The sequence below is a fragment of the Acromyrmex echinatior genome, chromosome 3 (assembly GCF_024713525.1).
Source record: "Acromyrmex echinatior isolate Ae372 chromosome 3, ASM2471352v2, whole genome shotgun sequence".
In the NCBI taxonomy this organism is placed as follows: Eukaryota; Metazoa; Arthropoda; class Insecta; order Hymenoptera; family Formicidae; genus Acromyrmex; species Acromyrmex echinatior.
The window spans coordinates 461,391-478,847 of NC_141854.1; the positions used below are offsets into that span (position 1 = coordinate 461,391).

General features: G+C 33.1%; 2 protein-coding genes and 1 long non-coding RNA gene across 10 annotated transcripts in view; all 3 read left to right on the top strand.

The window, feature by feature from the left end:
• Window positions 1–3,598, top strand: part of LOC105143685 (phosphoserine aminotransferase) — a 202,445-nt gene extending 198,847 nt beyond the window's left edge. For both annotated transcript variants that reach the window (XM_087404021.1, XM_087404020.1), the window contains one exon: window positions 3,355–3,598. In XM_087404021.1, coding sequence (XP_087260147.1) covers window positions 3,355–3,472 — 118 coding nt within the window. In that variant the 3' untranslated portion in view covers window positions 3,473–3,598. The remainder of the gene's footprint in view (window positions 1–3,354) is intronic.
• Window positions 3,599–3,990: 392 nt separating this feature from the next.
• Window positions 3,991–12,422, top strand: LOC147910068 (uncharacterized). Of its 2 annotated transcripts, XM_087404022.1 has the most exons (4): window positions 3,991–5,530; window positions 5,608–12,053; window positions 12,196–12,264; window positions 12,341–12,422. In XM_087404022.1, exons 1-2 carry the CDS (start codon window positions 5,080–5,082, stop codon window positions 5,868–5,870), a joined length of 714 nt encoding a protein of 237 aa, XP_087260148.1. In that variant the 5' UTR covers window positions 3,991–5,079; the 3' UTR covers window positions 5,871–12,053; window positions 12,196–12,264; window positions 12,341–12,422. The 2 variants fall into 2 exon arrangements, with proteins under 2 accessions (XP_087260148.1, XP_087260149.1); XM_087404023.1 differs by having other exon boundaries at window positions 3,991–12,053.
• Window positions 12,423–12,469: 47 nt separating this feature from the next.
• On the top strand, window positions 12,470–17,077 carry LOC147910069 (uncharacterized). Of its 6 annotated transcripts, XR_015544405.1 has the most exons (5): window positions 12,472–12,501; window positions 12,561–12,612; window positions 12,893–12,981; window positions 16,145–16,464; window positions 16,544–17,077. It is a non-coding gene; the product is annotated as an uncharacterized LOC147910069 (long non-coding RNA). The 6 variants fall into 6 exon arrangements; XR_015544403.1 differs by having other exon boundaries at window positions 12,470–12,702; window positions 12,782–12,981; XR_015544402.1 differs by having other exon boundaries at window positions 12,470–12,698; window positions 12,782–12,981.
• The last annotated feature ends 380 nt before the right edge of the window (window positions 17,078–17,457 follow it).

The window sequence follows — 17,457 nt, forward strand, 5'->3', positions numbered from 1 at the left end:
AGTACGCGCACACACATTAATATTTTTGAAAAAGAAATATCGTCTCAAATTAGGAATGTTAGATTCTCTCTCTCTCTCTTCCCCCTCTCTCCCCCTCCCCTCCCCCTCCCTCTCTCCCTCTCCCCCTCTCCCCCCCTCTCATTTACCATGTCAAGATGATTTAATTATTCCAAATTTCTATCAGAAAGGCTGGAATTCCAAAGAAACTTTTCGATAGAATTCCAAACAGTGTACTTCCAAACAATTAAGTGTGTCTTTTAATAAATTTAAATAATCACGCAATAACACTAACTATATATTTATTCGATCCATTATTCACTCGTTTAAGAAAATGAGAAATTTATTAATGAAATTGAATTAATCACTACCAATCACTTAATTAATTGTTTAATAGCGAAAATCATACGAATGTTCTTATTACAAATGTTCTTATTACTCAACATATATTTACGAAGAAACATACGTACATATAATACACCGACGATAGCAAGCAGTCGACTGACTATTAATAAATCTATTAATCACTATCGATTACTGTCGATTAATTGTTTGGCGATCAAAAACCCCATATGTTCTATCGAATTAATAGGAGCTGCTATGACAATATCGTCCATATATCTAATAAAAAATAGTAATGAACCTCCCAAATTCTCAAGTACCTCAATTTCCAAATCTTGCAAAAAGATCTACAATAATTGGAAAGAGAGGAGACCTCATAGGGGGGTATGATAAAATTTTATCATAATTTAAATTATACCATAATTCATTATTAATGTAGTGTTTAAGAGAAAAGTCACCACTTCAATAAATTCTTTTTTCGGGATGCTAATCACCTTCCCAAATTTATTCCATTTTTTCTCTACATTTCTGACTGCTAAATCAATCGGAACATCTGTAAACAATGAAACGTCCAATGAAGTAAGAAAGAAATCCGCATCAACACGAGTGCCTCTCAGTTTTTCTACAAGTGGAAAATTATTGTCTATTTTGCTAAAAATCCTATCAATATTTTTTGAAATCACTTCATATAAGAAAGAAGCCAAAAAATATAAAGGACTAAACGATGAAATTATAGTTCTGAACGATATACTCTATATACTTTAAGTAATGCTCTTGGAAAAATGCCTTCATTATTTGTTAATTTTTTGTACATTGATTCCGTGATATAATTTCTATTTTTCCATTTTTTAAGTAAATCTTGTACATCTTTTGATAATTTATTGGATTTTTTATTAATTTTGTTTACGTATCTTGATCATCCAGCATATATTTCTGTAATTTTTTCTATATAATTATTTCTGTTTGTAAAGCTACTGTTATGTTCTCTTTGTCAGTTTTCGTAAAAATTATGTTAGAATTATTTTTTTATAAATTTTGTCATATATAATTCACCAAAAAAGAGATTCTTTTTATGATCGAGTTATTTATTAAAGATGATGATAAGAATTTTCTTAATATCGGAATTGCTAAATTTCTTATGTTCAAAATATTCGCGAATTTTAAGAATCTAAAATTATTTTCAATATTTTAAATAAAATCTATTAATGTGTTTTTCCGATAAAACAGTAGAGAAAAATTTTCACTCAGTTATAATAAAAATTGAACTTTCTTTGGAATATCTACACAGGACAAATCGAAGATGTATCATTACTGATGATGGCTCCAAAGAGAGCTGAAACGTTTGATAAAAAAGATTGAATATTATGGAAATTAATTTTTGGGTTGGAATTTAACCATAGGAAGCATGGATACAACGTACCCTATGCGTGATTTTTTACATTGCTGTAACTTTTTTATAATATAATTTGAAGATTTGAATTGAGGCTGAAAAAGAACTTTAATTGTCCATAGATATGATAACTCTGCAAGGGTTTTTTTGGCATTATTCTTGATGTGAGAACAAAAGTTCAAAGAGAGTACTTGGGACCCACACGTGACTAGCTTATAAATTTTCGGCTTTCTGAGTACCCTTTTATTTTTTATTAAATATACATTTACTAAGTTTCGGTATAAAAGTAAGTACGCGAAAATGTAGAACTAAAAAGAATTATATTTCAATATAATAAATAGTAGAAATTTTATAATTTCTGTCAGTCTTTGAAGATCGTTCGGTCGGGGCCGATTTATTGCTTTAGAACGAGTATTGCATCATCTAAACTAAATCCTAATAAACTTAATTGTACATACTATAATAATATTTGTACATGTATAATCCTTTATTTATATTATTATACTTATATTATTACTCTTTTATATTGTTAAAATAATAAAATTTTATTTATTAATTGTAAACTTAAAATAGATTCTTCAAAAATGTGTTGATTTCCGATAGTTCAAATAATTATACTTTTTTGAGTGATTCATATCGTACTATTTTTTTTTGTTAGTCCAAAGGGTCAACTAAAAAAATCCCACGGATTTTTACTTGAACATTAAATTAAAAAATTTGAGAATTTTTTATCCAAAGTAGTCATTTTTTTGCGAATTTTTTCAATAAATTAATTGAAAATGAAATAATTTTTTAAATAAATTAATTGAAGATAAAATATTATTTATTTGATCCATATTTCTCTGTCTTTATTTGACTTCGAGATATAAATTTTACACGTTTTGAGCTAAAAAATAAGTATATATAGTGTGACAAAGTTGCAGGCTTTCACATACCTGGTTAGGCCGGGAAGGTAACCAAAAATAAGTTTGGCTTTCTAGGGTTAATCTTTGGCATCTTCATCGACCTTAAGTCTAATTAGCTTTGAATTTATTGTTTGTTTATTTTTATAGAAACTTAATTTATTATATCTCCTAAATCAATGCTGTCCTCCACTTAAATCTTGTGGATCATTCAGGACACTCTCCTCTACAACATATCTAAAAGACATTGAAATTGATGAGGTGTCTAAAAAACATTAAAAATTCTTTTAAAATTCTTTTTAGTTTGTCTGGAAAATGTGATACTTTTTGTCACGTATACATTTTATGCAACATGGCTGAGGACTACTTAAAAAGCTAAAACTGATCATTTTAATTGTGTATTATTTTAAATTCGATTACAAACAATTGTAACTTGCGTATTGTTTATAGCGCTGTATTCTCATTACATTCTTATATTAAACACAAAAGATATATTAAACACAAAGATAACATAATAAAACATTTTTTTATTTTTTTATATTATAAATGTTAATCTATTAGTTTTAAATCATATGTTCATTAAATACAATATATTTTGCAAAAAGTTAAAAAGATTTAATATATTAATTTTATACTTTAGATTTATATTTTAGATAGTGTATTTTGAATTATTATTTTACTGTATAATAAAAAAATTAAGTAACAATATAATTCTTTTTACAGATTAGTGGGTGGAATACGCGCATCTTTATATAATGCAATCACGGAAGAAGAAGCGGAAATATTGGCCAATTATATGAAGTGGTTTTACGACAAACATTGCAAAAAAGTTGAAAAATAATTGAAAAAACTGACAAAAATTAAAAAATATTTTGAACTTATTATTAAGAGTTATGTTATTTGTGAATATGCATTTGCATTGGATTTTTAAATTACTTTTCAATAAAGCGTATTGGATTTGTCTACATATTCTCATTACCTTCAAAATTTTTTTTAATATTAGAGTTTTATTAGTATTAGGATTTTCTTCAGAGCATATGATGTAGAAATTTAATATATAATTTTTTTTTAAATCGGAACTAATTTGACATTTATCTACTACAGCTTCTGGAGTAAACAAAGAATGACCATTGAAATAAATGAAAAATATTGAGATGTAATTTGTTTTATAGCTTCTGTAAACTTATGTTTTTATCAATAAAAACATCTTATTTTAAAATATTCTTTGTATTAAAAAATGTTCTTGTATTCGTTCGTTCACGCCTTTTCTAAGATTTTTCATATTATGTAACTTCTGTATATACGCACCTATCAAAAACTTAATTTATTAAGTATTATTTATTATGTCTAAAGTAAACGAAATATTTCAGAAATATATCAGTAAAAACTTTGTTCTGTCTACTAAATAAAAAATATTATAAATTTGAAATATTTATTTTCTGTATTAAAAAACATTTTGAAATTCTTGCGCTTTTGTTCCGTAGGGGGAGGAGGAAGGTATGTAAAATTCATAAAAAATTTACAAATAATTCATACAAATAAGACATAAAATGACACAATAATTTATAAAATGCGTTTATAAAGTTTAAGGAATAAGAATAAATATGTATATGAAGTAATAAATAATAATTACAATTTTCCTATATATATATCAAGTGTTATGAGGTATTATAATAATGTTATGTAGGTATATATTTCATGTAATGCGTTTATTGCATATAGTGCATTAAATTCAATCTGCGCACTTTATATGCTTTGGACATAAATCCCGCCTGCTAAAAATACTGTATATCCCAAATAGGTACGACATACAAGGCAAATTATACGAAATAAAGAATACGAAAGCAAAGCATTTGTATTTTGCTATACAATATGTTCTTCTACTACATGTATGCACACACACAAATTAATCATTAAATCTTTTACACGCTCTACAATAATCATTTTACGTAGATTATAATTTATGATGGCGCTACTTATTACAGTGACAAATTGATTCAACTCAATAATTTCATTAATATTAACAGTAAGAAGCTGAAATCATAACTTAATACTAATATAACATAAAGGCATTGTAACAAAGTAGTTGTGAGAAAATTACTCCCTCTCCTTCTATTTTTTTTTATTTCTGCGGCGTAAATCCCAGCACGGCGTATTTGCCTAGGAGTTACTCTATTTAAGTTGTAAGCTAATTTCATTAATTTTATATCGCGAGATATATTAAATTCATATTTTATCTTCAACTGTTTATGTTTGATTTTCGGCAATGTAATCAATTATTTATCTAACCACTTAAATATTATACATGTATATACACACACACATATATATATACAGGGTGTCCCAAAATTAACGCAAGATTTGAATTTGCCGCCATTTGTGCAGTGAAGTGTTGGCAACGTTGAAAAAAAAAAGAATTTCACAGCTGATAGTTTAGGGTTACTAAAGATGGAGCGTTACACGATAGAACAACGTGTGTTCATTATTGAACAATATTTCAAAAGTAATGAAAGTTTGGCGGCCGCAGTTCGAAAATTTAATACAAAATATGGTCGGAATAGTGTTTTAACTTCGTCAACTGTGAAGAGATTAATTGAAAAATTCAGGGAGACTGGATCAGTTGGAGACTTGAAACACACTGGTCGTCCAAAAACAAATGCATCCGCAACGTGTCACTGTTTGGTGTGGATTTTGGACTGGAGAAATGAGGCTGGTGAAGCAGTGACTGTTACTGGTGCTCGATATCGTGACATGATATCACAGTTCTTTCTGTCGAAATTGTATGATATTGATGTCGCCAATATGTGGTTTCAACAAGATGGTGCCACATCCCATACAGCCTGTGAAACAATTCAGTTACTGCATGAGAAGTTTCCAGGTCGTGTACTCTCTCGTTCAGGTGATAAGAATTGGCCCCCTAGATCGTGTGATTTAACACCATTAGATTTCTTTTTATGGGGTTATTTGAAATCACAGATCTATGTCAGCAAGCCCACAACCATCCGTGCGTTAAAGGAGGAGATTCAACGCTGCATCAACGAAATTCAGCCACATTTAAGCAAAGTGGTCATGGAAAATTTCGACAAAAGAGTGCGTATATGCATGGAAAGCCGTGGAGGCCATTTGCCCGATGTGTTATTCCACAAATAACCCTATCCTGTGTACTTTACAATTCAATAAAAAATAACAATCAAAAGACTAGAAACTGTGTTTTCTATTTAATTCAAATCTTGCGTTAATTTTGGGACACCCTATATATATATACATATATATATATATATATATATATATTATCGCATATTTTTTATGATTGTCGAATTTGTCGATGCTCCATCACAAAAGTGACGTCATCATTATTATCATCATCATCCCGTCTCCTTTTCAACCAATTTTCAATCTTGTCAACATTTTCTTCCAATCGACGTGTCCTCTCCAGCAACACGTCAAATAACTGGTTCAGCCTCGTAATGACGTCAGCGGTGCTAAATCTAGAAAAAGAAAAATATAATTTGAACATTTATTGCTTAGTTATAGTGATGCATGTCCACGCGGAATAACTCGGAATTTTTCATATCGTTTAAAATAATATTTGAAGATTGATACCATATATCAATTTTTCATCCTCTCAAAATATAAAGTAAAAGTAAATTACTGAATAAATATACGAAATGAAATGATATTTGATAATTATGTTCAATCAAGACGCGAAAATTTTATATATAAATCCTAGTAATATAATAATGTAATACTTATTATTGTAATACATTCTTCTCATCAGCTCATTATCATCGCTGATATCCAACTCAATTCTTAATCCATCTAATTATTCGATGGTTCCACCGCTGCTTATAGGTTCAGCGCACTCTCACTTAGATTAGCCGCTTTTTCCAGTAGTAGACGGATCTGCATGTTTATAAATACAGCATATTCCATCAAAGTACCGATGTTGGCGATTTTTATGGTTAACTCTCACACAGATTGACAAACTCGACAAGAAAACTTAACAAGCAGACTGATTGATCGCGGGGGATTGTGCGAGATTTTATAGTAAATATAGAACATGATACCATTACAAAAAAAAAGAATAGTGCCTGATATTTAACAGTTATCGGATTGATATTTAACAGTTATAAACAGCTATCAGAACGTCGATCCATATTCAACTTCATCTGCTATATTTATTTAAATGTCTACTGGTAGCGGAATTAAAAACATTAATATGAGATAACATACGTGGACAAGTCAATAAGTTTTTAGAAAAACATAGTAAAACATTTTTTTTTTGATCGATTCATTTTTATTTCTCAACATAGTCTTCAGCTCGATACATTTGATCCAAGGACTTTCCAACTTGTTCAAGCCGTTCGAATAATATGATTTGTCCAACTCTTCAAAATAAGTCTCTGTTTCGACGATGAGCTATTCTCTGGTGGTGATTCTCTTTCCTCCGAATCATTTCTTCAGATTTGAAAACAGGAAATAGTCGCAGGGCTAAATCTGGCGAATATGCTGGATGAGGAAGCAATTCATTCGTTGAATTTGGCCATTGGTGCTGGGCACGTGTGAACCCGTGCATTGTCTTAATGGAAGAGCACTTTCTTCTTCACCAAATGAGGACGTTTTTTTCTTTAAAATGTTGTTGAAACGGTCCAATAAGGCTGTGTAGTAATCGCCATTGATCGTTTGCTTCGACGGAAAGTAATTGATATGAATTATACCGCGTGTATCCCAAAAAATTGTGGCCATCATCTTTCCGACCGACTTCACGGTCTTCGCCTTCTTCTGGTTCACTCGGTGAAGTTGTTTGACCATTGTTTTGACTGTTCCTTCGTCTCGAGTGTGAAGTAAAGGACCCATGTTTCGTCTACAGTAATGTATCGACGCAAAAATTCATTTGGATTACGTTGAAACATCTCCAAACATTGAATCCAAATTTTGAAATCGTCACACGGTCGCGTTTATGGTCCACAGTGAGCAAACACGGCACCCATCTTATATCTTGCCGATAGCTTTTTCATATCCAATTGTTCGTACAAAATTGAAATCACTGTGTCATGTGATATGTCTATGGCCTCAACAAGTTCGCGCACTTTCACTCGTTGATCAGTCAAAACAATATCGTGGACTTTATCGATGATTTCTGGCGTAGCCTTAATTGGACGTCCCGAACGAGGTGCATCACATATGGATGTATGACCACGTTTAAATTCATTCATCCAATTGTATACAATCGCAAACGCTGGTGTAGATGTGCTATGAACATTATCCAACTCGACTTTGATTTCTTTTGGCATTAAATCTTTCATAGATGTTTGATCACTGCACGAAACTCGTTTTTTTCCATTTTGCAAAAAATACAAAGATTGTTTGCTTTAATCGTCTACAGAAATAAAACCACGCAATGAATTTCGCAAAATTTGACAGTAATCAGCTGAAAGATGATACTTGTCAAAAAATAATGTGACATGACACTACGAGTGCCCTCTGACAGATTTTCTAAGAACTTATTAACTTGCCCCCGTATAATTTTACATTTTTCGCGAAATAACGGTGCCATGTACTCATGGTGAAATTCGTACAAATACGTCTTGGATATGTCGAGGATGCACATACCCACGTATATCGGTTTTCAAACTTCACCTCGAGCTTACGTAGTTCTATGGCGATCAGATTCTCTGAAAAGATGCTATGGAAATTTGGTTTCGTGATCATTGCCTCAGCACCGTGTTTGTTTTCCCATTGTGTTAATAATTTTACGTCGACGCAATCGTGTATGTTCTCCATGGTTTTGCCAAATACCGCGTTATTCATAAGTTTGTATTTTTTCAAATTCATTTTTTGACCAAAGTTCTAAATTTTGTGTTTAGTTCTATATAATCGCGTAGCCAGAGATTGTGCGAATTGCAGTATACGAACCTTTGTGATACGGAGACCGTGATGAGTACACTGCTGCAGGTTACGATAATGACGTAACGCTTTTTATCGCATAATGTTGCGAGGAGCTTGTCATCACGCTTGCCGGGTGGTTTCTTGCGCGTTGGACAGAATGGTAGATTAATGTGCGCGTCACGAAGATGTTGCAGGTCCACCTCGAGAATATAGCCTGTTGCCGAATCCAATCGTAAAGTCATAAAGTCAAAATTTTGTACGTCGTCGACCTATTGAAAATCGGCGTAAGGTAATGGTCACATTGCCAGCCGTACAGATTGTTGACGTCATAATATATCAAGTACGATGACGATTTCGATAGATTGTACGATATGTATTTGTTGTTGGCTCGCGCGTTTGATAAACCTGTTCCAATACTGATTCAGAGACTACCGCGTATACCGTGCTCGATAACCATGTCAATGTCTGTAAATTCAAATCTTACACCCGTGTGCTTTAACATGACGTCCCACGTAAAGCCCGGTAAGATGTAATAATACGCGGGGTCAAGCCCATAATTCGCGACGTAACTGTCACGAAAATTTTCAAAGACATCGGCTAACAACAATACATCCGTTTTCAGATATAAATCGCTATATTCACCGAGTGTTCGGATGGAAAATTGCTGCCATACGTTGATGGCGTGCGCATAAGCGTTCTCGTGTCGTCTGTCAATGAACTAAAATGACTTGCGAGGCGATAAATATAGCTCCTCCAACTTTTCAACACAGTCAATGCAGTCTTACGGAAAGACTTTCGTGTCAAAAGATTTCTTCTGATAAATTGGAAAATTCGTGTTGCAATATCCATAACTTATTTCTGAGAAAAGATACCAATTTGTCCAAACTAGAAGCGAGAAATCTAAATGAATCTATAAACCGTAATTTTACACAATTTTTTTTATCAATTTTGGTACTATCAACTCGTTTAATAAACGAGATATATTTTTCTTTTGTTATCGGTAAAAGAGCAATACGCCCTACGCGGTGGCAATTTTCTTGATGACGAAATGCGCGTCATAGCCTGATAAGTTATGGAAAACTACGAGTATGCAATGAGAATCCCTATAATTTAGATTACAATTTGAGTGCGCGGGGTCTCTGTATCGCCCGGTTAAGTGGCAGTGATCGCGTACCCGCGTATCGTCTGATGGAAACGGTTTGTCGCACACGTAGCAGTGCGTGGCGTTGTTATATTTTTGCCAACCGTTTCGCGTGAAATCTGCCATGGGTACGTTAGCCGAAATTATAGGCTATATACTATGCACCAAATTTCTGAGTTCTTCCGCGAACTACGCTATACAATCCTTATCACCGTGAAAACAATAACCCGACAGTGAGCTATCATATGAATAGTGCACGTAGCATCCGATACTAAACACATTATAATATGATGATGATACGTAGCCGATTCAGGATTCCATCTGTTTTCTCAATGCACACTCCAGATCGGCATAAACGACGAACGGGACGCGTTCATTCCTGCAATGGTTGTCGAAACTCAGCCACGTATTGTCCTCGCTCGGTAGCCTAATTGCGCAATCATTTAGTTTTCCACAGTTCCTGCTGTTGATCTCCAATTTAGCGCTTGAGTTAAAGTAGTGAAGGCATCTGAAAAATCGCGCATTTATTATTATCATTCTTATTATTATTGTTATTATTATTGTTGTTGTTATTATTATTGTTGTTATTATTACTGTTGTCATTATTACTGTTGTTCTTGTTGTTTATTATTATTATTGTTGTTGTTGTTGTTATTGTTGTTGTTATTATTTTATAATAGTAATAAGGCTCAATAAATTAAACAAAAAGAAAAGAACTACGAGCCTAAAACAATTATCATAAAATAAAAGAATTTTTTGAACAGTTAATAAATAAAACATGTCATCAAGTTAAAATATAAACTTTAATTTGACCGGTAACAAGTAAAACAAAACAAACGTTTCGATCCCTATTGGATCATTTTCAATGTGAACAAAAATAACAATGGAAATATTACATAGATAATATATAAAAATTAAAATTCGCTCTCGATTGCAATATCAAATATAAATCTCGCTTCAATATAAAATGAAAGTTATAAGGAAGTTGTAATCGACAACAAGGTATTCCTCTGACTTGTGTATGTAGATTAAGGACGAACATGTTTCTGTTAAAAAGTACAAAATATAATGTAAAATTGCCACAGGAATAAGAAATCAAAAATAATAAAAAAAGTATAGAACGAGTCGCAAGTAATAAAAAGAAAGGTACAAAACGAGTCGCAAGTAATAAAAATAAAAATAAAAAGGCAAAAAATCTAATATTATGAGAAATGTACATGAGAGTACATAAGAGTCATTAATGCGGATAGAGAATGTGTGATGTGCCGTCATACATTATATATGTTTAATTTAGTCACAAATAAATTGAAAATAAATACCTTTTATTATGTGTCGAAGTGATATGTTATATCGAAGTGATATATTATCTCTTATTAGGTAATGCGATGAGATTGAATGTAATCATCTCTCTAAGATGCTCAGAGACAATGTGAAGTACAAAATATAAAGATAAGAAGGTTGGAGTGGTAAACTAAAAAGGAAGGGGAACATAAGAGAGAGAAAATAAGATAGAGGGAAGAGAAAATAAGGAAAGGAGAAATGAATAGAAAAAGAATGCAGCTAAGAAGGAGAAAGAGATTGAATGATCTGAGTAAGTTTCAGGTAAAGATTCAGTATCATTTTGTTTATTAAGATCTTGTTTCTGTCTTCTAATGTGAATCATTTCAGACACCAAACTCTTATTATACGAAGATTCGTATAATAAAATTTTTACCTCGTTCCACCTAATATTGTGATCAAAATTAATACGATGATCAGTTATAACAGTGGGAGAACCAGTATTCTTCTTAATGTCTGAGATATGTTCGTGTAATCTCGTACTCAATTTTCTTTTTGTCTGACCAACTCGCCTCACAATCGTCACATGAGATCTTATAAACTACATTTTGATTGGATAGGAAATCAAGCTTATCTTTTCCTCTTTTTATAAAACTTTTTAATGTGTTAGGGATAGAAAAGACTAGTTTACAATGGAACATACTAGAAATAGGAAGGAAACTTTCGGAAATAGATTTGACGGATAGATTTAAAGAATCGTAAAATGTTTGTCTTTCTCTTGTGAATTACGTATAATATGTTTATTATGTATATGAAACTTTAATCTTTGTTCAATTGTAGAGAAGATAAAAGAGAGAGAATAACAATTATTTGAAAGGTATGAATTGCATCTATCAGATTTTTTTGTTGGAACCATGGATGTGATAAGAGGATAATTTTGTCAATGAAACTAATAATAGTGTCTTTTTTATGGCAAAGAGGATGATTTGAATGGAAATTAAGGAATCTTCCCGAAACCGTCTTTTTATGATAAATGTCAAATATGATTCTCTGGTTATCTATAACAAGCATCATATCAAGAAAATTCAATCTGCCACTTGTACCAACCTCTAAAGTAAATTGCAATCTCTTATGTAAAGAATTAAAAATATTTAAAGCGTCATTGATAGTATCGGATGGAAGTGCAAGAATGACATCATCAACATATCTAAAGTAAAACAATGTACTGACAATTTTTTAAGTGCTATTTCTTCTAGATCTTGCATTACAATGTCGGCGATTATCAGCGATAACGATGAACCCATTGGAGTACCGAATACTTGTTTGTAAGTTCTGTTATTAAAAGCAAAAAAAATTGAATCTAAAATAAATCTAACTGCAATAATGAATTCGTTTTTTGAGATGCTGTCTTCGCCGAAATGTAAACCCATCTCCAATCGATGCTATTTAATACTAGCTCAACAGGACTATTAGTAAAAAGAAATACTACATCTAACGAAGCCAAAACATATTCAGAATCAAAAACAAATGGAAACTGTCTTTAATGTGACTAGGAGCTTTTGGTATGCTATCATTAATTATATTATGTAAAAAAAGAGAAAGATAATATAATGGTTAATAGGGGACACAATCACTCTCAATGGATTACCGTCTTTATGTATTTTGGTCAAACCGTAAGCTCTAGTATAACACCATCAATTGTAAGCAATCTCCGATATATTTGTCAATAAACTGATCACGCTTCCATCTCACCAACAATGTACGTAAGTCCTGAGTCAATTTCCTATTCGGATCTTTATTAACGATTACATAAGTGTTAGTGTCTGAAAGAATCTCCTCCAGTTTCGATACGTAGGTATCCTTGTCAAGAGCAACAGTAGTACATCCCTTGCGTCAGCGTTTGTTGACAAATATATTAGGATGGTCATTAATAAATCTTTTTGTAACATGTAGCCACTCTAAAATCTGTTTGAGATGATTACATACAATCTCATCGCATTGCCTATTAAGAGATAACATATCACTTCGACACACAATAAAAGGTATTTATTTTCAATTTATTTGTGACTAAATTAAATATATAATGTATGACGATACTTCACACTTCTCTATCCGCATTAATAACTCTTATGTACTCTTATGTACATTTCTCATAATATTAGATTTTTTGCCTTTTTATTTTTATTTTTATTACTTGCGACTCGTTTTGTACCTTTCTTTTTATTACTTGTGACTCGTTCTGTACTTTTTTTATTATTTTTGATTTCTTATTCCTGTGGCAATTTTACATTATATTTTGTACTTTCTAACAGAAACATGTTCGCCCTTAATTTATATACACAAGCCAGAGGAATACCTTGTTATCGATTACAACATCCTTATAATTTTCATTTTATATTGAAGCGAGATTTATATTTGATACTGCGATCGAGAGCGAATTTTAATTTTTATATATTATCTATGTAATATTTCCATTGTTATTAGGTGTATGACTTTGCTTATACCGTTTTCGGTGGTGATCGAAATAAATAGATCATAGACGTCACACAATAAACTTGGGCATCTGTCAACATAACCCCATAGAAACATTAGTCGATTTGTGTCTGCATCATAAAGTTATTCTCGATTGAAAATGTCAATTTACGAGCCAAATTCTTGTCATTTGCGGGAGGTTTTAATTTTCTGCTTCAATATGAAGAAATCTGCGGTTGAGGCTCATCGAATGCTTTCAAATATTTATGGTGAAGCCGCTAGTGAAAGAACGTGTCGTAAGTGATTTCAACACTTCAAGAACGGTGATTTTCACGTCGAAGACCAGTATAGCGGTGGAAGAAAGAAGGTTTTCGAAGATGCAGAATTGAAGGTATTACTTGATCAAGACTTTTGTCAAAATCAAAAAGAATTGGCACGATCATTAGGAGTGACTCAATCAGCCATTTCAAAACGTCTCAAAGCCATGGGAATGATTCAGAAGCAAGGAAATTGGGTGCCGTACGAGTTGAAGCCGAGAGAGTTTGTTTGCTTGTGAACAGCTGCTTGAAAGGCAAAGATGGAAGGGCTTTCTGCATCGCATTGTGACTGGGGATGAAAAATGGGTTCATTACGATAATCCCAAGCGCAGAAAATCATGGTGAGTTCCCGGCCATGCTTCCACGTCGACGGCCAAATCGAATATTCACGGCTCCAAGATCATGCTCTGTATTTGGTGGGACCAGCTCGGCGTAGTATATTATGAGCTGTTAAAACCGACTGAAACAATCACAGGCGATCAGTATCGAACGCAATTGATGCGTTTGAGCCGAGCATTGAAAGACAAGCGGCCGCAATACAACAAGAGACACGATAAAGTGATTTTGCAGCATGACAATGCTCGACCCCATGTTGCGAAAGTGATCAAGACATACTTGGAAATGTTAAAATGGGAAGTCCTACCCCACCCGTTGTATTCTCCAGACGTTGCTCCCTCTGACTATCACTTATTTCGATCAATGGCACACGACCTGGCTGACCAGCACTTCTCTTATGAAGAAGTAAAAAATTGGATCGATTCGTGGATCGCCTCAAAAGATGACCAGTTTTTTCGACGCGGGATTCGTATGCTGCCCGAAAGATGGGAGAAAGTAGTGGCCAGCGATGGACAATACTTTGAATCATAAATGTATAACCAGTTTTTTACAATAAAGCCTCGAATTTCAGAAAAAAACGGTATAAGCAAAGTCGTACGTCTTATATTTTTGTTCACATTGAAAATGATCCAATAGGGATTGAAACGTTTGTTTTATTTTACTTGTTACCGTTCAAATTAAAGTTTATATGTATTTTAACTTAATAACATGTGTTATTTATTAACTATTCAAAAAATTCTTTTATTTTATGATAATTATTTTAGGCTCGTAGTCCTTTTCTTTCTGTTTGTTGGATTATTATTATTATTATTATTATTATTATTATTATTATTATTATTATTATTATTATTATTATTATTATTATATACCTATCGCAGAAATATTTTCTGTTCTTTTTTCTGGTAAGTTTTTCTGACTAATCGAGATAGATTCTTAATGAGCGCTAAGTGTCCCACGTTGTCATCCTCCTACAAGAGGTTTACGTGCTTGCTCCTCTTTCAATCGGCGAGTCGTATCGGCACAATCCCCTTTTTATTGGTGTAGACATTAATGGAAATGTCATTCAAAGTTTCGAATTTTTTAATTTGACTCAACGTCATTGGAAATTCGATGCCCGCGAGATTTAGAATCGATGTATAATGCGGATACGAGGATGCTCGATGTGCATTTTCTTGAGCCGGGTGTAGAACGGCAACAACAGGTTATGCGAAACACGCATTGTCCATGGTTTGCACGTTGATTATCGCTTTCTTTAGCATAATTTCTCGCGGGAGATTGATATGACATCCCTCACACAGAGGATTGTTCGCGTTCACTGTTAAATTCAGTATACGCGACAATGCTCATCCGCTATCGCGTTCCTGAAACTCTTCCAGCGATGATAAGGTAAGCTCGACGGCGCGCGACACGTACCACTTGCGCAATTGGCATTGATATAGTTTCGGGTGGCAATACTTTTGTTCGCGCGTTTATCGCCTGCCACGAACTCACCATTTAAAGACAGTGTTTATTTTTATAGAGTCATATCGCTGCATTATACTATGCGCATGTTCAAGTACAATTTCGCTCGCGTCTTTGAGGAATCTCGGCGAGACTCGATATGTTTATAGTTTATCACCGCGCTCGTCAGAATACGGCTTTCGAATGCCATTTCGATGATGCGCCAATGGAGTTCATATCTGGCGCTTACATGCACGAATCTTTCACGCATAGATTCCTTCAGACTTTCAAGTCGCGCGATACATGTGATCGCCTATTAGTGATTGTCTATTACCGATTGATAATCGCGGGCGTGATATGGCTCTACTTCTCCAATGATTCTATAAATTCGTCGCATTGCTGTTCCCACGCGTTGTACTCTTCTCTTATATTAAGCTTGCTCAATCAAATCGTGTTCCATATTGTCACTTGCGCTGTCGAATTGACTAATGATGTTAATTGACTAAATCTTGTCATTTTTATATCATTATGTGCGCTATTTTTATTAATGATATTAGACATCTCATGCCTTGAAAAATCTTAAATTACGCTAACAAAGCAGCTATACTTTGATGAAATTGCAAATGTTGTATTTTTATAGGTGTTATATCAAATTACATTGATGATGTCATCGCCAAAACATGTTAATTATCCTTGAAAAAATTTCTTATATTACTGACACTACTTGCTAACAAGGTCATATTGAAACTTGCAAATTTGTTGACATTGCAATTTGCGGTATCAGATTACATTAATGTCATCACCGGATGTCTTTAAAAATCTTTTGTTACAAAAAATTGTTGGAGAGAATAAGATTTAAATAGAGATTGGAGCAATGATACTGCATCAGTCGCTCAGACAGATTCGTTTTGCAGTGATCTCCAGCGCTATGGATTCATACGTTCAACATGGGTCAAGCAAGTAAGTATTTTAATTATATTTGTTTGTGAAGACTTTTTTCTCTATATATTGCTTATTCTTTTGTTCTTCTCCATTACAGCGCGTCTTCTCATTTTGATAAGACTATTAGTGTTGACACCGACGGTTTACAAATTTTTGAAGATCGTATAGAAATTATGATTGGCGGCTACCGCATCATCCTACCTCATGTTATGTGGACATTATTAATCGAAAAACGGATAGATATCCAGAGATTGGTGCAGTCATCTATGAAGTTATGATATTGGACCTTGTCATTGAACTTGTTAAAATACGTGATGTTGACAATGTGAAATTATCTTTAAGTGAAAAATGTTTATATATGAAACCGCCGACTATACTTTTTATGCTTGAACTCGAATAATGTCGAGTATATATTTCGATTTGTGTCAATGTACTAATATTATAAGCGATAAATTTAAAGATTTTGTGACTTATTTACGTCAAACCTGTATAAATAACAATAGCGATACTATAGATACTTTGTGTATGATTTATGATAAAAATTCATATATTGAATGCGAATTGTTAGTATATGTTGTGGATAATATTGTATATAATGCATTACATGAAATATAAATGTCTAAAATAAAAATATCTGTGTCTGCAATTAATCATTCCTATCTCAACGGTATCGTATTACGCGCATATCATCGCGCGCGACCATACCATCACGCAGTGCGAATAATTATATAAGATAAAATAAAATAAAATAAAATATATCATATAACATAATAAATAAATAAAATATTCCGCGTGCGAGAAGAGGATGACAACACATAAGAAGAAAAATAGTAAGTATTAATAAAACGTATACATGGTATATATAGTGTATGCGGTGGGGACCGTGTTCGGAGGCAGCGGTGGGGGTCGGCGGTGGACCGCGCCCGGAGGCGGCGGCGCGGACCGGCAGCGGCGACGGCGGCGGTGGCGGCCATAACTCGCGCCACGTCTTCATCACAACGCGAACGCAAG